The 20,345-nt window shown below is 41.5% G+C and overlaps 1 protein-coding gene across 3 annotated transcripts in view; it reads right to left on the bottom strand.

Moving 5' to 3' along the window:
- Positions 1-5,934: 5,934 nt before the first annotated feature.
- Positions 5,935-20,345, bottom strand: part of LOC130598009 (uncharacterized) — a 60,584-nt gene continuing 46,173 nt past the window's right edge. The window contains exons 3-5 of one of the 3 annotated variants that reach the window (XR_008971909.1): positions 12,626-12,791; positions 11,733-11,896; positions 5,935-6,783 (exon numbers count right to left, since the gene is read on the bottom strand). Coding sequence is in view for 1 of the 3 variants with exons in the window: in XM_057407053.1 (XP_057263036.1) it covers positions 11,817-11,896; positions 12,626-12,791; positions 19,541-19,915 (621 nt within the window). In the remaining 2 variants the exon portion in view is untranslated. Of the gene's footprint in view, positions 6,784-11,669; positions 11,897-12,244; positions 12,792-19,540; positions 19,947-20,345 lie in introns of those variants that run through there. The other 2 variants (XM_057407053.1, XR_008971908.1) reach the window with 2 other exon arrangements.

Here is a 20,345-nt window from a genome sequence, read left to right as displayed (position 1 = left end):
CCTGCTGTCATGATACCAAAGCCTGCTTCAGTGACCTGAATCTTTTGAAAATTTAGTCCTTTATTTTTATCTACTTAGAGGGAATACAAGCTGCAGTGTCCTACTTTTTCTCAACTGTGTCATCTGACTCATCAATCATAACTGAATTTGAATCCTGTTATCACCCACTGACTTTCAATCAACCTAACAAACAGATCAGAAGTACAAAAGGACAGTTTTGTCACTTGGCCCAAGATACCTTTGCAAATCTTGAGTCATGTGAGATAGTTTAAGAAAATTACAGTTTCAGCAAGGCCAAATTCTACACCTTCCCTGGAAAGATACACCTTGATAGAAAACATCACAGGACAAGAGAAAACATTCTGTGAAGACAACTTTACTATGAGATTTTATGCTACTGTGTTGATTAATTTTTAATATAATACAATAGTATTATTGTTTTACCCACTTCTGACGGAGTGCACTGTACACTCTTGTAATGTTTACCAGAGGTTCATGAAGGCACGTATGCTGAGAATCAAACACAAAAAATGTCTGGCTAGTTTGTTAAAGAGATGGAGGTAGGTCTATCCAGAAAAGCCTCAGTTAAAAATCTAACTGTTTTTTTGACCTGTACTTTCAGAAATGCATGAAGCAATTAAAACCAGCAACACATCCCCTAGCACCCTCACCACCAAAATCTGGGGGTTTTTTTTGCTGTTATGGCAATAACCAGTGCTCAGGATCATTGTGTTGCGAAAAGAAGGAAATGGGGCAAGAAGGCCAGGAGGCCTCCAAGGATGGATAAGGAGCTGCTAAGAATACTCAGATGGAAAAAAAAGAAGCTTACAGAAGGTGAAAGTGAGACAGGTGGCTTGGGAAGAATACAGGGATATTGTCCAGGAAGCTAGGGATCAGGTCAGGAAAGATAAGGGCCAGTTAGAATTGAGTCTGGCAAGGGATGTGAAAGATAACAGGAAGGGCTTCTATAGGTATGTCTCTAACAAATGACAGACCAGAAATAATGTGGGCCCTCTCCTGAAGCTATTAGGAGAACTGGCTAACCTTGATTTGTAGGCTGAGGTTCTCAATGACTCAATGTAGCTGTGCTGCTCAAGTCCGGGAAGGCAAATGCAGGGACTGTGAGAATGAAGACCTTGGGCCCACTGTAGAAGAGGATCTGGTTCGAGACCATCTTAGGAACCTGAATGTGCACAAGTCCATGAGACCTGATGAAATCCATCCACGGGTCCTGAAGGAGCTGGCGAATGAAGTTGCTAAGCCACTGGCCATCATATTTGAAAAACCATGGCAGTCAGGTGAAGTTCCCAATGACTGGAAAAAGGGAAATATAACCCACATTTACAAGAAGGGGAAAACGGATGCCCAGGGAACTACAGACCAGTCAGTCTCACCTCTGTGCCTGGCAAAATCCTGGAGCAGATTCTCCTGGAGCAGATTCTCCTGGAAGGCATGCTAAGGCACATGAAAAACAACAGGGTGGTTGGTGACAGCCAGCATGGCTTCACTAAGGGGAAATCCTGCCTGTGTGAGTCCCTGCTTGTCTCAGTGTGTTGCCGGCTCCTGGGCAACACCTGGTGAAGGCTTGAGTCTCCCTTGGTGGCTCTCGCTGCTCAGCACTGAGGGTCCTGGATGCTGCATTTCCCCTTGCTCCAGTGTTGAAGGCTCCTCTCTGGAGCAAGAAAGAGCAGTTGCTTTCAGTTTAAATATCAATGGATGAAAAGTCCTTTTAGTGTGAAGTTCTTACTTTCCAGGATAACACGTTTTGCAGGACTGGCCCTTAGTGACTTACTGTGGTTTCCAGGCTGTGGTGGAAATATGCAACATACCGCAGGGATACCCCAGCTGCAGGCAAGAAGCCTCCTCTCATATGTGGCCCATGTAGGACTTTCCACAGGCAAAGGGGATGACAGGCCTGAAAGAGCATTACACAGGAGGACCCGTAACAGCTTAGGAAATCCAAGTGGCTTGTGGTTAGTTCCCTAAACCAAGTAAGAAACTTGAAGGTAGGCGCTCCAGAATTTTTAGCCAGCGGCTCTTTCTGCTTAGACATTCCCATTCATATTTTGTGATAGATAGGCAGACATTATCTTAGCAGAACAAAATGTACTATTACCACGGGATCATATAAATCCTGCCTGTCTTCTGGGAAGTTCAGATTGAAAAAAATATCTGAACGTAACCATCCAAAAGCATTAAATATTTATGAAAAATATATATCACAGCATTTTACGTACAATTGTGCAATATACTTTCGTGAGGTTGCTCCCAGGATACTTCTTTTATATCTTAAGTTTTTGACAAATGGCACGATGCTTTGCAGCAGGAAAATGTGTCTCCTCCAGCCCCCTAAATGAACTTCCTAAGATGTATTTCTTGTGCTTGATATTAAAGCAGAAAACTGAATTTTCACTTCATCATTTTATATTGAAACCGTTTTGGTTATGAAAGTAGAATAATCAAGAAAACTATTTTAAATATAGCCTCACTAAACTACAGAGGAAATTACATTGTCTGCCGAGTTTGAAAACCTGTCTGTAATTAGACTTAAATGTCACCCCTTCCAGTGCAGTTTAGCATTTCTGCAGACTATAGTCCTTATGTAGTGTATAGCTTCAGTGTAGTCTTCTTGTGAAAATTATGACCCTCTGGCATGCTTTCAGAACAGTATGTCTTTATGTAAGCTATTAAACATAATATAATAGTTGATGTAGTTGTTGACTAGTTTCCTCTTGTTCCTGTAACATAATCTGTCTCATTTGCTTTTCTCTATGTATTACTGCATACTGTAAATTTGGGCGGAAAATGATTCATCTGCAGCTAAGGATAGTACAGAATTTTACTGTGTCTCTATTTCATATTTTACAAATGATGCTTGTATATATGAAGTGCTATTTACTCCATATAAACAGCAGTGGAATTTCAGCAATTGTAATTTTTCTTTTGCTCTGTGGTCTTACCATAGAAAGGAAGAAAGGAAGAAAAAAGATTATTAGTATAAAAGATATTTACGTGGTTGTGCTTCTGCAGGGAAGATGCTAATTGACCAGATGCTGGGTTGTTGTTTTTTTTTTTGTTTCATTGTCTGTAATATCACAATACCACCATCACTTACAAGGTTTGGTTTTCCACTCGAGCGCTTGTGATAGCTGTCTCCAAATTGAGGCTTGTTTTTTGAAAAATAAACTGAAGAGTGTAACGTGAGTCTTAAAGAGGCTGTTGACATCATACTGATATTTTCTAGTTAGTAAGACATTGCTGTGCTTTAATGCCCTCTGGGTACACCTACAACATTCAGTGTGTGAACAGGGTAGAGAGATGGGGAGAGACATGAAGGAGCTGTTGTATCCCCTGGCAACCTCAGCTCTCCCACCATGTCTCCTGGTGATGTGCATTTCCTTAGTAACAGCCACAGTGCTGGGAATCCTCCATGATCCTTTCTTCCTCTTCTTCCAGTCCACTTCTAACATTTTATTAGCTCAGATATGGCCCCTAATTTGCTCTCTGGGTAGTGACAGGGCATGAAGGCAATGGGCAGTAGAGATGCATAAGGTCAGATCATTACCCAGAATTGATTTTAGTAAACAAAATCAGCATAGATGGTTTGTCCCACCTGCATTTTAGATGTGGGTGCCCCATCCCTGAGAAGAGCAGAGCTGCACCCCCTCTCCACCATATACTGTTCATTTTTAGGAGTTCAGCCACTGCTAGATTTACGTTTAAACCGATTGAAACATAATGCAGTGGAAATATTTTCCCTTCAGGACATCTGTTTTTCAGAAAAAAATAGTTCCCCTTGTTAGTCAGGAATGAACTGTAAAAATCACACCTCAGCTCAAATGGATTCTGTCTGTACTTGAAACTTTAACCTAATTAAACTGTTAACTTCAAAGTCTGGTATAAAGAGAAAAAGATAATATTCTTTACGTAAGGTAGGTGAGGCAGCGTCTCCCATTTTGGCACATTTTGTACCATATAATGATGAGTTCAGATATTTCAAATCTAATTAGGACATATACAGTGGACTTTCACAACAATCGTCATGTAAGTAGAGCTAATTTCCAGTGCAAGGAGCTCAGGTGACCTGGCCTGCCTGGCCCTACTGGCTTCCAGACAATGAAACAATGCAATTTCTTTTATCAAGAGCTTCTGGCTCCAAAGATCTGTCACTGCAAACAGCAGTGAGAGCAAATCATATGTCAACCTAAAAAAATCAATATTGAAGAACAAATTGAACTATAATAGTGTGTCTGTCTGGTTATTTAAAAATAGATGAGCAAAGAACATGCAAAGGACAGGAAGCAGCGAAAAGAGAGATCACTCAAAGGTGGAAAAGTTGAAAAGAACCATTTCGTTCTGGAAACAGCCTGGTTCAATACCCACTGAAACCAAAGAAGTGGTTACTTCCCTTGACTTTGAAAGCCTCATCCATGTGTCTTCTTAGGTGCATCATTTGTGTCTTGACAAACACAGATAGTACTTGATTTCCTTTTTTGCTTACATGCTCATGCTAAGGCCCATTAATATTGCCTACATAATATAAAGGGAAGAAGGGTCTTGGACATGTAACAATCTAGCCTTCAGACCATAATCTTTCAAGGAAATGGAGCACACAAATCCACCAACAGAGTGAGCTAAGATTGTCCCAAGAGGCCTTATTAAAATTTTTAGAGAATGAGAGACATATTCTACTGAAATTTACTATTGAAACCTCTGAACTGTTATGAATATCCTTTGGCAATACTCTTGAGACTTCATTCTCCAGAGGATGCAACTCTCCTTTAAACTCTACAGGGTGCTTCAAAAGCCTGCAAGGGTTATAATTTTCTAATAAATATTGTTGTATTGAACAGTTCTTTTAAAATGCTCTTTCAAAGAAAAAAGTAATGGAAAAAAGAAAAACACTTAGAAAGCAACTTTTTCACTGTCAAGAAAAAGTAGAAAGGGGACAGCTGAAAACATTTGTACGCATGTATCAGTAAATGTGAATGTTGTGAAATTCAGGGATTAAAAAGAAATTAACGAAACTAATGAACCGCTGACAGGAATCTAAAAATAATTACATGTTAAAAGCTTCTAAAAGTGCCTGGGTGACATTCTAAGAAATATTAATAAACTTGGCTATTCTCTCCAAAACTGTGGAGGTCAAAAATTTTACTTAACATATCCTGCTGTCATCTATCTGTCCCAGTTCAGAAATAGTCTTTAAAACCAGAACCAAAACTCTTCATACGTCATCCGGGTTTGCTATCTTGGACAACATCACAAAGATTGATTTGTGATTCCTGCTGATTTGTGATTCCTGCAGCATGTATGGAGGTGTTAAACTTGGGTGTAGAAGCAATATGGCGATTTTTAGAGGGCTTCATGCCCGACCTGGTAAGACCTGCAGGTACATTGTTAGATGTTGTCTCCCTGTGAAACTAGCACAATTCCTGTGTTTCCGCTCTGCAGCACCAAGTCTGATGAGCCAAAACACTATGAACACCTGTTGCTTTATAGTCACTGAGCCTATGGTTCAGCATAGAATCATAAAATCACAGACTGGTTTGTGTTGGAAGGGACCTTAAAGCTCATCCAGTTCCAATCCTCTACCACAGGCAGGGACACCTTTCACAGGACGAGGTTGCTCAGAGTCCCACCTGACCTGGCCTTGAACACTGCCAGGGATAGGGCAGCCACAGCTTCCCTGGGCAACCTGTGCCAGGGCCTCACCATCCTCATAGTAAAGAATTTTTTCCTAATGTTTAATCTAAATCTCCCCTCTGTCAGTTAAAAGCCATCCCCCCCTTGTCCTATCCCTACAGACCCTTATAAAAAGTCCCTTTAGCTTTCTTGTAGGCCCCCGTTAGGTATTGGAAGACTGTTATAAGGGTCTATATAGACAGCTCTATCTAGAGCTAAACTTAGTTTCTAGTAAGAGAGCAGCTTGCCTACAATGATATATTCCTCATCCCACTTTTTTTTTCTTGGTAAGGAAAGTTTAAGGTTTGTACTTCAGTAGTGATTCTCAGTGAGAAACCTAGGGAGCTTGGTGATTAGCTTCAGTAAATTCTCACAAAGCATGATCGTATAAGATATGATAACACACCTACTGTCTACACAACTTCAGAAAAACTAGCTGTGATGAATGCATAAGCCTCACTTACATTTTCTATCCTGGTATTCTGCTGCCTGAAAGAAAGTTTGTCTGGGCTTTGAAACTCTTCCTATCTGATCCTGTATGCATTTAAGGGAAAGAGAAAGAACTGATATTACAGTTATCTATATAACATTACCCTGTGATTATTTCTTGCTCGGAGAAAACTGGATATGAATGGCCCCAGGGAATAACAACAGCCACTGAAAATTTGGCATTTTTGACTTGTCTGATTTCTGACACTTTTGTTGGGTAAACATCTTCTGAGAGCTAGACTCACAGGCATAGACCTTGCTGCGTGCTCTCTCAGAGCAGTAGGGTTTCTCTGGAAACTAACTTTGAAATGCTAATTTTTTTTTTTTAAAGTTATTTATGAATTATTCCTCAAATCCTTCTGTGCAGCTGCTCCATTTCTCCTCACTGGGATTGCCCCCAAGAAGCAGGGAGAACCTGTGGGCTCCAATCTGTGACCAGTTGTTCCTCAGAGCCTCGCCAGGGGGTTCACTGTGGGAAAGGCTGATCTAATACCAATGCCTTGAGTGCTGTGCTTGAGTCAGATCCTGGCTGAGTGGCTGTGGAGAAGCTCCTGGTTGCCAGTGAGCTTAAGTAATGAATTTCTTCCTGGAGAGGTTTTCCTGAAGAAGCTGAAATAAATGAAATACATTCGCTTGTTTTACAAGAAGACCATCTTGCTTTTACTGAACTAATTACTTTGTAGTCATATAGCTGGTTGTGTTTTTTGAATGAATTGTGAAATCTATTGTATCTAGAGCCAGAGTAATTATGACACATAAGGTGCATTTGTGATTAAAAGCAGTGACTATTCTTGCAGCTCACATTTCATCAGAGAAACTCAGAGCATTTTATAAATACCAGTTCCTTCTCAGAAACAGTTGGAGGACTATATCAATTACTAATAAGAAATACTCTTATACTTGAACATTATATGCTGTCTTTTCTTCTCAACATGTTTTCCAAATGAGAACTCCATTCCGTATACAGCATATGAGCATCCCCATAGGGTTTAGGGTAAGAAATGAAACTGTAGTTGCCAGTAAAAATGACATAAACAATTCTGAAATGTAAACACTCCAGTTAGAATTTGGCTGGGATATGAAAGCTAAAATCTGTGCACTCCTAGAAATGAAATAATGTTATTTTTAATGACTACAGTGTCAAGGGAGTTCGCTTACAACTGTTTTAAACACAGCTCCTATTAACACAAACCTGAACTTTATGTTAACACAGGGTCAGACATGAGTCAAGTTCAGTGAAGTAACAATGAATCACTGAACCTGCCTATAATAGGTGTTCTCTAGACTAGCTAGGTGTTAAAGGTGTATGACTGCTTTGCTTAAGGTGGTACAACTGCAACGCTCAGCAGGGACAAGACAGGTTTTCTCTCTGCAGCACAGAGCTTGTAGTCGCATCCTGCGTCACACAAAGGATATGCAGAAACGCGTAGAGGAAGGGGAAGTTTAGGTATGGACAGGCATCTACATCACTCCATCTGTTCTCAGGCTCTGGGCAGTAGATAAGGATTTCAGGTAAGGGCAGGTAGCTGATATGGGCAGCAAGAGAAGGAAGCCATCCTGGCATCCTGCATATTCTGAAAGTGCTAGTCCTGGGGCAGGCAAGGGCTGTTTTGTCCCTGTGTGAGGGAGGGCACATGCCAAAGAACCTGCTGATTAATGGTAGGATGATTAAACCAAGGCACAAGGAGGCTGAGTATTTTTGGTAAATTGTGCAGCTAGCTGATAGGAGAGGATATTTTACAGGCAGAGCACTGAGACAGTGATGAGGTGACTAAATTAAACTCAAAGTGTGAGACAGCTAAGAAGTTAACTAACATCTTATTCCCTGCCCAGGTTCTTAGAGCAGACAGTGTTACATGCTCTATTCTGTCCCTACATCTTCTGTAAGAGGCTGTCCCTGCCAATCAGTGTGAACTGCAAAGAGCATGATGAAAGACTCTGAACCAATAGGGTTGTAGCAGCCTTAATTAAAAATGCAATTAAACCCCAGAATGAGTTATGGTTAGGCAAAGGGGCTAGGAGAAACCAGAAGGTTTGTTTGGTGAGTTTTTTTCCTTAATACGCTGGAGTGAGAATGGAACGACAGCAGTGACAGGGCAATTAACAATGAAAAATGGATGAAATGAATGATGACTCAAGATGGCTGGGAAAGGCTGAGTTATTTATTTTTACATCTGCCTATTATGTATGAAATAAAGAAGTTTGAATAATCAGTCTTGAATAGTCACAATGATGCTGTAAAATTAATTGTTGATTAAGAACTCAGAAAGATTAATTGGAAAATATAAAATATATGATGCAGTGGCTCCAATAATAACAATCCAAGGGAGCTAGAGGAATTCTGGAGTCTGAACGGATTGTAAAAGTCCTGTAGGGTGTATGCAACATATGGTTTTATGTACATAAGGGCAGTGCTAAATTATGTTACGAGACTCATCCCTCTGTAGACATGGTGAGGGAGTCACCTCCAGAAGACAGCAGTATAAGTGAAGACCTAGGAGTCTCTGAGGCGAGCCAGTCCATTCACCTGAGCATCTGAACTAGTGCCTCAATGCAGGTGATGTGAAATTTCCCTTTTGTTTCATACCACAACACTCTGTGGAGACACCAGGGGAAATAAAGTCTCTTCCATCCGAGATGAATGTGATAAAATCTGCTGTTCATCCACTCGGGTTATTACAGTGTTCTTACTACCAGGATGTTAGAGCCTTACTGATACTGAGTTCACACTGGCTCTGTATCCCCTTAACTACATCAGCTTGCAAAGGAAAAAAGGAAGGAAACTCTGAGACAAAAATGAGGCATCTTCCAAACAGCAAAGCTACCACTTCATTTATTTGTACCAGCACTACGCTCAGAAGGGTAAACTTCAAAGGAAGTGAAGTCTCTTTTCTTCAGCAGCTAGATGAAGTCATTGTAACACATATCAGCACAGATATGGCTTTCCTGACTCTAGAGCTAAGAAAACACCTTTCATGCATCTAAAGACTAGGAAATAAAAAGTGATTCCCTCTTGATTTTATCCTTGTGCCTTTATCCTTTAATTAGAAAATATTTCCTGGCAAGAATCTGTTTTGTTAACAGGAACCAGCAGAGAACTGTAGAGTTGTTATACCTCTCCTGAAACAAGATCCATCTGCTAAAATAGTCAGCGATGGGACAAGGCAATAAGATATCCAGAGACCAGTGGCTCATCCTTCCATTGCGTATCAGCCTTGCCTTCTTCATCCACTGCTGAAGATTTCTGGATCTTTGACCATTTGCATCCACTGCCTGCACACTGAGAGCAATGGGGAGTGACTGTACATGGCTAGTCTGGAGAAAGTAGTCCAGCATCGCATAAGGAAAGCCCTCGTGTTCTGGTGTGAAAAGAGATAAAAGAGCTCTGACAAGCAGACCATGCATGAAATACTAAATCTAAAATTACCTACCTTGGCTACCGTGGACTTGTATCAGCATTAGTACACCACACACTGACAATGGGTGGCACCAGGGAGTTTAAGAAAGCAAGGGAAAAACTATTTTGCATATTTATTTTTCTTTCATATAGACTGCTAACTAAAAACAAACATACCAAAAACCCCAGAAGAAAGTATTTTCTTTGGTGCCCTGCCTCTGCTCAGCAGCCCAGCTGGGACAGAGCTAATTCCATTCACACCAGCATGCTGTGTCCACGCTTCCAGCTCCCCAGAAACATCCCAGAAAAGGGCAGAAGGGTGGGCAGCACACAGACAGCACATTTCCCTCACCATTTTGAACTGGAGTAAGAGTCGAGATCTCAAGCCCCCAGTTTAGTCTGGAAACAGGCATAGCGCCTCTCCACCTTCCATCTCAGAGACCAGCAAAAGCCATCAATGGGCAAGGTGGAACAACAGAAGTCCCCAAGCCACTGAATGGGCAAATAATCTATTAATATCTGCTTCCTGGGCCTGCTCCCAGTGGCCTCCACCCTACCCATCAAATCAGCTGGAATCAGGCTCGGAACATCAAATCCCAGTGGGTTTTCCTGGTTGATTCCCCTTAATGCACATGTGCTGAGGAAGGCAGGAGAGGCGTGAGTGGCAGTTCTAACAGCTTTAATGGAGAAAACGTTAAAGAGCTTCAAGCAGTTTTGCATTCCCTGATTATCACAAAATCATGTCTGCAATGCACTAAAAAATCCGCTCCATAATCAGTATAATTAAATCCTTATGTTCCTGTTTTCCCCTCCCCCCCATGAGCGGTCATTTGTTAAACTGCCAGATAAAGTTGCTGCATCAGCTTTGCATTTCTCTCTGATTTCATGTTGTAATAAGGCTGGCACTATCACTCTCTCTGCTTGCTTGCATATAGGTGTGTCAGCCCTTGTCTAATAACTATTGTACTAACCAGCCAATTTCAATCAAATCTTTGGATGTCTCAGAGGTGTTCTAGACCTTTAAGATTTATGACAACAGAGAAATATATGGAAGGAGAATTTTCTCTATGTGCTTTTTCTGAAAGAATTGCAAAACCATCTACTTTATTAGATGTAAGGGAATCCGCACAAGAACTCAACTAAGCTTTATCAGTCCTCTGGTTTAGCAGACTACTCATAGGTAACATGATCATCCCCTACATGGACAGAATCGTAGGAAAATAAGGACCTCTGGAGGGCTTCTAGAGCAGCCAACTGGATAAATGAAACTGTGTCACACCTGATAAACATCTATCTAATCTGTTGAAGATTTCCAACCCTGAGGTCTCCCCAGGCAATTATATGAGCATACATCTTTATTCCCCACCATCTTGTACTACAACTGAAACACTATAATACATTAGTGGAGCTCTATAAAATATGATTTAAAGCCTGCTGTTCATGGCTGCGTTTGCATTTCAGAAGTCTGAGTAAGGGAAGGAAGGTAAAACAATGCTGCAGCATTGATTTCTCTCAGGGATATGATAGTTGCATAAAGAACTCTGCTAATTATAGCCACCAGCTACCAACAGACTCAACAAAAAACAAAGCAGCACTGCAGCAGTTCGGTGCCTACCACAGTCCATAGCTCTTTAAGCTGAAAGCATTTGTCATGATGAAGAACTGATTTTCGAAGGTAATGCCCCAGCAGTCCCCTTCAGTAAAGCAAGAATGGACTTGAAAGGTCCTTTAGATGGTTGAGTCGCTGCCAGACCACTTTCCCCCAGTGCACCTTGGTTTTAATTTATGGGACTTCTCAGAAGGTGGATCTGTTATATATGACTCGCTTAACTTCAGGGCTTTAATCCCAGGGAAGCTACAAGCAAAGCTCCCTTAAATTTATGCTGGAAACAAGATGGTCTATCCTTAAGAGCAGACAGTGCAATATTTAGGCAGAAACATGCTGTTCAGTAAAAGACTCAAGAATGTCACTTGTCCTGGGTTTAGCAGTAGCAGTCAAGCCAGGACAATCACTGTATCTCAGAACATCAGTACGTATTTTCCTCTGCTGAAAGGAATGGATTTAGCTAGGTAAAAATTACTGTCTTCACTGAGATTTTTCACTGCCTAAATCTGAATCTGAGGTTACATTTAGAGGGATATGTAATAGTTCTATACACACTTAGAAGCAATGCTCGAGGACAGCTGGGAAGACTGGGAAATGCTGTCCTTGCTCTTTTCTCTGGCTTGAGGAAGTCCCAACTGCTCACTCTTTCACTTTCTTCCAAGATGACACCAAACTTCTGCTCACAGGCCATCTGGGTCCCTGGGATGTGTGTACGTACACTGTAAGGTTTGGGAAAAGAAGTAGAAGAAACAATATCCACACAAAACAGTCTAAGGAATTTTCTTTGACCAGATCTTAGTCCTGTGCCTCTCACAGCCTTTCCCTGGGAGGAAGAAGTTTAGTATGAAGTTCTCTGTGGTGAAAATCCTTGATTCTGATTTCAGCATCTTAAATATCTGAAAGCTTCTGCTGTTGCTACTTTGTACAACTTCCTCCACTTCAGGGGGATCATGTTGGTTTGTACGAGGTTTGGAGCTGCCATAAGCCTATCGATGCAAAAGGATAATTCCTCAAATGAAGGAGATTAATAGAACAAGGCAGTGATGGCATTCATACTCCACTCTCCCTAAGTCTGCCATCTCGCCAAAAAATGACAAAATATTTAAGCATATCATAACTTTTTAATTGTTTGTGGCATTTAAGTTTAAATGCTAAGCAATAATTATGCTAATGAGAAATAAAGTATTTTCTTGGCAGCAGAATACTTTTCATTGGTATTGTTGTTGACTTGTTTATTTGTGGCTTTCTCATCATCATCGCTGACCCCTATTTGTATGCACTAAGTGCCATTTACAGCTGTCCTTGAGGAAATTGCTGCAGCTTCCAGAAACTGCTTTCCCATTTCTTTTTGTTGTTTCAAAAGTAACAGCTTTTTGTCTTTTCAGGCTGTTGACAACTGCATGCCATGTCATGCAGCTATTCCCTGAGAAGGGTAATGACTTTCTCACCAGCGCAGTACAGCAGTGCATTGGGAGAACAAATGTGGGGACTTGCCATTACAACAGACACAAGAGGAATGAAGTGCCTGTCCACTGAGGCCTCAGTTCTGGGTTGAACGAACACAGTTCTTAATTGCACAATGAGCAGGAGGAAATGGAGTAGATCCAGGGGGATCTGCAAAGGAAGAAAGTAAATTCTCAGCCAGAGCTTGCTGCAGAGAAATGCTCCTTTTCAGCTTGTACATTTTGAGCATAAGCAGCAGCTGTATGTAAACAAAGCCATTTTCAAAGGGAAGTCCCTTGAAAAGCTAGTGATTCAATTATTTTCAGTTACTTGGGTGGACCAGCCCCAGTGACCTCTGAAGATGGGTCTTTGCTGAGCTGGACACAGAGAGGGGTGAACTGGGGTGGGAAGGCAAGGAAAGAGGGCTGGGCAGTTGCGCAGTGCCTCTCTGCAATGTGGTGTGCAGGAGCCACCACTGCGAACACTGGCAGCAGAGAGGCTGCAGTCCTCAAAGCTTCTGCCCTGCCTGACTTAGGGCTATCTATGGACGTCTCTGCCTGTAGAGGTGCCCCACCTCCTCATGCAGGATCCTCAGCCTCCCAGCATACCATGAGGAAAAGATGTATCAGTTCAGCTGCAGTGGAAGTGATGCCCCAGTTCACTTAAGTGATGGGTCAGAGTATTGACCCACGCTAATGAATGATCTGCACGAGCCAGAAAAGCCTTTGCTGTGGGAGCAGTGTCACGAGCTCTGTGGCGGAGCACTGGTGTACAGTGACTGTGACATGGGCCAGACCAGACGAACCTTTACACAGAGCCTTTAAAATGGATGTGAGGTTGATTTCCCACTTTCCCTGTCACATCAGTGGATAAATCATAGCAGGTTTTTGGCATTTCATAATAAGATACAACTGACTCTCTCCAGTGACTGAATTATCCTGTGACACTTGTTTGAAATAATGTAAACAGAAAGTGAAATCCGTTTCAGTTGTTGTTTTTGGTTTGTTTTTTCTTTTTTAATATTTATAGGAGTTCCTGAGATTTGATCATAATTTAATAGAAGGTCTAATTAGTGGGTAATTGAGTTAAACGTGAGATACTGCAAGTGCAATTCACTAAAGCTCAAATCTTAAACTACTAATGTGTGTATAGCTGTTAGAAAAGAGAAACAAAGAATAATGTCTGCTGGATCTACTGTCTCCACATTACATCTTTAGCAAGCAATAAATGACATTTATTTCTTCTTCTTCCCTTCAGGGATATTGCCTGAAAAATCTATTACTTACCAGATGGGTGAATCAATAGATGTTATTTGTCTCCTTGTGTGAGATCTGCAATAAGCACAGCAAGGAAAACCTGCCTCTCAGTGCATGGAAGTTCACGATCGTTAATACACAAAATGGTCACTATATAGAAGTTATATGTTAAAGCACTTTGTGCTCCATGTCACTATTTCTACACTTTTGTGCATACTTGGTGAACAGTTGTGCGATTTTGTTTTAATAAAGAGGGTATCCCATTTCCAAAATTACAGAATCATCTGTAACTACAAGAGCCACAGACTGACCAAAATAAACCTTGTTGCTTGCCTCTGATTATAGTAGAAGCAGCAGGGCCTGGCACTCTGCAGATATTTCTGAGTGCTTCCCTGCTGCATTATGAGCCACTGCTGGTAACAGTCCTACCTCCCCAGCATGTCTCCTGCTATATACAAAGCCCCACTGTCTCTAACTCTGTTCCTTGTTGGAGGATCAGACCTACCTAGGGCACACTGCTGCAGGGTAAACAACATCTTTGTACAGATGAATAAAATAAAACCAACCAGGAATCACTTAGATGCATGTAAGAACACACATTTTGCACTAACAAACATCAATTCAAGCACATCCCATTGACGATTAAGGCTGTACTCCCTGACAGATGTATTTCCTACTTCTATGTGTTGGCTTTCATTCTTTCCTCCCTTATTGCTTTACTCAATAGCTATACCATGCAACACACCTGTAATGCTCCAAATACGAAAAACAGAACAGAGATTGAGGGAGCAGGTCACCAGCTCCATAATACAGCATCACATGTACAATATAGAAGGCATTTCCACAGGGGTTGGAGTGAGCCAATGATGTATCTCAATTTGTTCCCTGACACCCAGGTGAGCAGAAAGGAAGGGAGGAGTTAAGAAATTGCTGCCACATCAGGATCTATTTCCTGCTAACACCCAGCCTTGGTAATCACTTACACCCATGTTTAGTGCTTGTAAAACTTGTTTGTCCTGAGCTGCATTGCACATTCATTTTGCACTCTTAAGGAACAAGTAGATGACAGCTCAAGGCCAGTGCGTTTCTGCCTGATTTCCTGTGTCATTCACCAGTTGCCCCACACTTCAGAAACCTCAGGATTTTTGTTTTCAGCTACCTGCAAGAAGTAGCTTTTGTGTTCAGCTGAAGGTTACTCAAGAGATTAGCCTCATGGAGATCTGATGCTCCCCATGCCAGCCTTCTGAAACATAAAGGTGACCGAAAATCCCACCACCAATGATATATTAGAATCTAGATACCCTTAAATGTGTGCCTTCAAAGATTTCCCAATTCCAGAACAGGAAGGTTAGAAAAGTTACTTTTACGTAACTATTAGTTACTTTTTAAGATAAACGAGGACATTAAATTGCTTTTAGAAAAGCAAAAAACAAAACAGTGATTTAGGCTCTATCCCAAAGTCTGAATTACTTTTTAATTTGTTGCTGAATAAACACTTGGATGATTGGTTTTGCTGCACTAGGGAGTTTTCTTTCAATTTCAAGAGTTTCAGGATCAATTTTCCATGACCAAGTAGCACAATATCTCTTTAAGATCCAGGAAGGACTGCCAGGTTTCTTGAATGTATTAATGGCTACGTTTTTATTACTTTAGAAGAAGGATAAGGAGGAGGCAGGTGGTAGTCACTGGACAAATAACCTTCATAATGTGGAAAATACTAAGCCATTTAAAAGTTGCTGGCTGTAGTAAGATTTTTCCAAGCACTGCTGACTAGCTAGGAGATAATTCACACTCGGATGGATGAAGCTGCACTTGATTTGTGCAAGACAATGAAGGGGAAATAAGGCAAGAAAGTACATCTTTTTTTTTTTTTTTGTGGTGTTTTTTTAACTACAAGCACTGAGGTTAAGTCCACCAAGTATTGTCTTCAGAGCAGAGAAGCTGCCTGCAAGATGCCTACCTGCTCCAGGTGGCCAGGACTAAGCACCTCTGGGAACAAAGTCAGGACACTCACAGATGGGCCACTCCACTCCTCGCTACCCAGGCTTTCCACCTGTGGATGGGAGGCCAAAGAGGAGCAAGTACAAAGCCATCACTCTTCAGGTACTGTTTGCGTTCTCATGTTCTATTTTTACACATGCAAAGCTGCAAGATCTGAACATTCATTAGTCAGCAGGGTTTGTAAATGGCGCACCTTTAATTTTTGCTTATTTTGACAATCTTTGCCTGTGGTCTTTCTTCACATAGCTAAATGTTCAGCTTGTATTTTCTTTTTAAGATACCATATGTCCATCGAGAAAGTTCCCTCTATCCCCCTTACACAGCCTGGACAACACTCATATTCTAAGTTTAAAAGTCTTCTGAAACTTTGGGACTCATCACATAACTTAAAAGTTCTGATTTATAAAGGTTATTAAATTTCTGCACATCACAAAATGCTCAGTTGAAATCTGCCTTATAATTAGAGCTGAGTAAAACAAGACAGTTTTATTTCACACAAGATTTAGATGTTTCAAAAGCTGATTTTCCTCCAGTTGCCTGGTATTTCCAAAGTTTCTACAAACTGGAAGGGAACAGTCTACACTGAGGTGGACTACAAGCCCAGGTGGTCAAGTTGCCAGTGCCCTGCGAGTGCCCTGAGCGACCCAGACTTCTGGCTCTCCAACAGCCACCAGGGAAGTGAAAACACAGTTTATGTGTATGGGAGATAGGAGACAACTACTGTCAGGTGGAAAAGTGGCTTTTGAACAAAGACACTGCTGAGGTTTTGCACAGAATTTTGTACATAATATTGATCAAAGAGGTGTTGTGGCTGCTGAGATTATTTTGAATATATAGTGCCTTGCAGTGCCATGATTATGTGTGAAATCTGGAAGAAGTCCAGATTTCATTTGAAATCTGCCCAGATTCTGACAAGAATATAACGAAAGGACAGAACAATCTTCCTTGTGACTTAGCCAAAGCCAGGTTGGATTTCGATATTCACCTAGTTCAAATGAAGTGTATCTAAACCATCCATTTTGCTATCCATGGTTCATTTACTAATATAATTTTATATAATCTTGACAGCTTTAAATTACGTTAAGATACTTCTAAATGCCTTTCAAAGCATCTTAGCTCTTGATGTGCAATGACCCAGTCCATTCCTTGGCAGCCAGACTTAACCACGCCAGAAAACAACAGATCACCACAGAACTCCCACTGTTGAACTTTGCCTATTAAAGTCCTGTCTCTCCTAATTTTACCTCTTCTGAAGAAATGAGAACTGAAGCATATATTACTTGACATCTTCTCAGGCATTTCTGTGCCAGATGCAAGTTTCCTCAGTTCACAAAAGCAAACAATCTTTACCAGAACATTCAGTTTCACATTATAGCTGAACAAAACTGACATTATAAGAAAAAATGTTACATATTTATTGGTTTGTCCTTCTGCTCTGAGTACCCCGTACATGCTTTTTGTGTTCATAGCAGGTCTTATAAAGATGTCTATCAGTTTTCTAAGTAGCACAATAACCTTCAAAGGTTTGTAGGTATGATTTGGACAAGTTTTCTAGGATTACACTTAGCAGTTATTTTGAGCTGGATTTCAGCCTTGCTGAAATGAGAACAGACTAATTAGACTTGGACTCTTCAGCTGAAAAGAGGAGACAGGTGAGAGGGGAGGGAATAGCGGTTTATAATGATAACTGAAGTAAACAAGGAACAATTACTCAATCTTTCACCCACTATGAAAATTAGAAGGCACTCCAATTATCAGTCATCAGGTTTAAAACAAAGAGAAAGAAATACCTTTTCTCATAACATCTAATTAAGCCATGAAACTAACTGCCCATGCAAGTTGCAAAGGCTAATTGTGAAACTGAATTTAAAAAAGGATCAGGCAAATTCATGCAATCATGAATGTCCACCAGTGGTAAAGGAACATGACTGTCTAAATGCAGCCTCTGGCTCAGGAAGCCACTAAAAAATTCAGTAGCAGGGAAGGTATCACTTTGCATTCTTCCTGCTTTTTGTGCTCTTTCATAAGGACCTGTTGCTGGTCACATCTGGAGGCAGGATGCTGGGTGGAACTTCAGTTTTAGACAGTATGGTTGCTTTTATATTTAATTATGGTCTTCACTATGTTGCCATAAGGTCATTTCAGTTCAGACATCAGCATCATGACCAATACCGTAACAGAAGAGCTGTGTGAGATTCTGAGCTCTCTCAGATGCTGAGGAGGAACCAGATGAGTCCAGCAGTGCAGCTACTCTGAGCTAGGCACCATGGTGACCAATCCATGCCCCTGAGACAGACCATCTGGCCTGTCTTCTGCACAGCAAAGTCACTGTACTAGGACATGCATTCAAGCATCCACCTTGACAGGAGGGTCACCACAACAACATCTTCCTGTTATGAGCAGGATGGACTCTGCAGCCTCAGCTAGCATGGTCATGTCAAAAACTACATCCCCACTCGGCCTCCTAAGGACTTCTGTTGTAATAGAAGACTAAAGGCAAACTCTAGAACTGATCTCTTGGTGGAGAATAATACCACCTGGATGTGGGTGTGCTGCAGTTACCGTCTCAGTCCTCACTTTTCAAACTCTTGTACAGTTGCCTCCAAATTTTGGCATATTATAAATGGTAAAAGGCACACACACACACAAAGGCACAGAGGTCAGCACATGTAATGCCTTTGCTTTCTTATCAAATATCACCAACTGGGAGGAAACAGGGGCTGTTTAACCAGTGTTACTCCTTTGTGCCCTCTGCTGCCTGAGACTTGTTCCCTCGCGAGAAGTGTACCCACAGGGCACAGTCCTCCATTCAGTAGAAACAAAGTTATTAGAGAATCAAGCAGATGATCTCACATTAAAATAAAATGCTTTGTTAAAGGAACAAAAGAGTCTCTTTTGACAAAAAGAATAAAAAGCCTATTTCAGCTATAGCACTTTATAAAAAAGAAAAAAAGCCATGGAAATCACTGAAGAACCAAAATGGCACAAACTTCCAATACGGGACACATCACCTCACCAAAGTAATGGAAAGTCCTTTTAGGAGATCGCAAATCAGAGAGGAAAAAAAAGCTGAAAGACGCAAAACTGCATAAATGCACTTTCCTCCTAAATGAAGACTGGTTTAATTCTAGAACTAAACATTCTAGGAAAAAAAGGAGGGGGGTGAGGGGGTGGGGGAGGTGGGGGGGAGAGGGGACAGCAACGTAGAACCTCCAATTATATAGGTGCTTTCCATCACAGTTCTTTCAAAACTGATTTCAGATCGTAATTTGCCTGGAACTGCTTCTTGAACAGTCCCTTGGTTTCCCGTCTGCTGTTCCAGGTTGAATGAAAGACAGAGTTTCTGCTGGTAATATAAGATTTCTCTTTTGTAAGTGTGCCAGCTTGCACTGTCTGCCTTCAGCAGACAAGCCAAATGGTTCTTCTGGGGAAATATGAATTTCCAGGCAACTGAGCTGTTGGAAGCCTCAGTGCAATCATACCAAGGCAAAAAAAAAAAAAAAAAAGTGCTAAAAAGAAAATAATCCCTTCTGTAGCACCCACAAGGACAAAACAAAGAGATCGCAAATTTATCATCACTCATCTCATTTAAATGTAGGTGAGGAAAGCATGCAAAGGGGTTTCAGGAAATTGCAGCAGCTTAGTTTTACAGAAAAGGTTTACCTGTTGATCCAGCAGAATTCTGTCAATAAATAGATTGTAAGTGATTCTGTGTGGCAATATAGATGACACCTCACCTCCTCCAAAACAAAGATCAGAGAGCCAGGCTGTGCTGACTCTGTCCACCTTATGCCATTTGCTTCCCAACGCAAATGGCAGAACGTCCAGCCCAGCTTGCTGCTCATGGAGCTGACTCAGCCCAGGTGGGCCAGATGGGAACAGAAGCATCTCCACAGGATCAAACTTGGCAAGTGAGGCTGCAGGACCACCCTCTGCAGCAAGCTGTGGAGAACTTGGGGTGCTCCCAGCCTCAGCAGCATGTTTGGCCTCTCTGCCAGAGAGTATTACACATGCAGCAGGACTGGGAGAGCAAAGCATATCACCAAACTTCCTTGAAGTCTTGAATGAGCACTTCTTTACTATAATTTTTTAGCTAAACAGACAGTTTTGTATGGAAGCAACTAAGTGGGAAATGCATTTAGTTCCCCCTATCCCCTTGTAGCAGGCCATAACCTCCAGCAGAAGGGCAGCTGCCTACAGCTGGGGGTTGAGGGGCAGCACCATCTTAAAAGCAGTCAGCCGTCTGCTGGATGGCCACGTAGCATCGCCCAGAGGCGGCTGTCTGTGTCTGCACCTGAGTGACTGTGCTAGTGGCAGGGATTAATCATCAGGCTGGTTTTCCTCTGCTGAAAAAGATGTTCTTTCCCTTTTGTTTTGTCTCAGCAAGGCACCATTTCATTTTGTCAAGGAATATGAAAAAGCTGTCTTGGAGCCTATGGCATCAAGTGAGGGAGGAAAAATGCTCCCG

This window comes from Pezoporus wallicus, unplaced genomic scaffold (assembly GCF_028554395.1).
Source record: "Pezoporus wallicus isolate ANWC-B61680 ecotype Strahan unplaced genomic scaffold, APGP_CSIRO_Pwel_v1 scaffold_6362, whole genome shotgun sequence".
NCBI classification, from domain to species: Eukaryota; Metazoa; Chordata; class Aves; order Psittaciformes; family Psittacidae; genus Pezoporus; species Pezoporus wallicus.
This window is presented reverse-complemented; position numbering and strand designations above follow the sequence as displayed.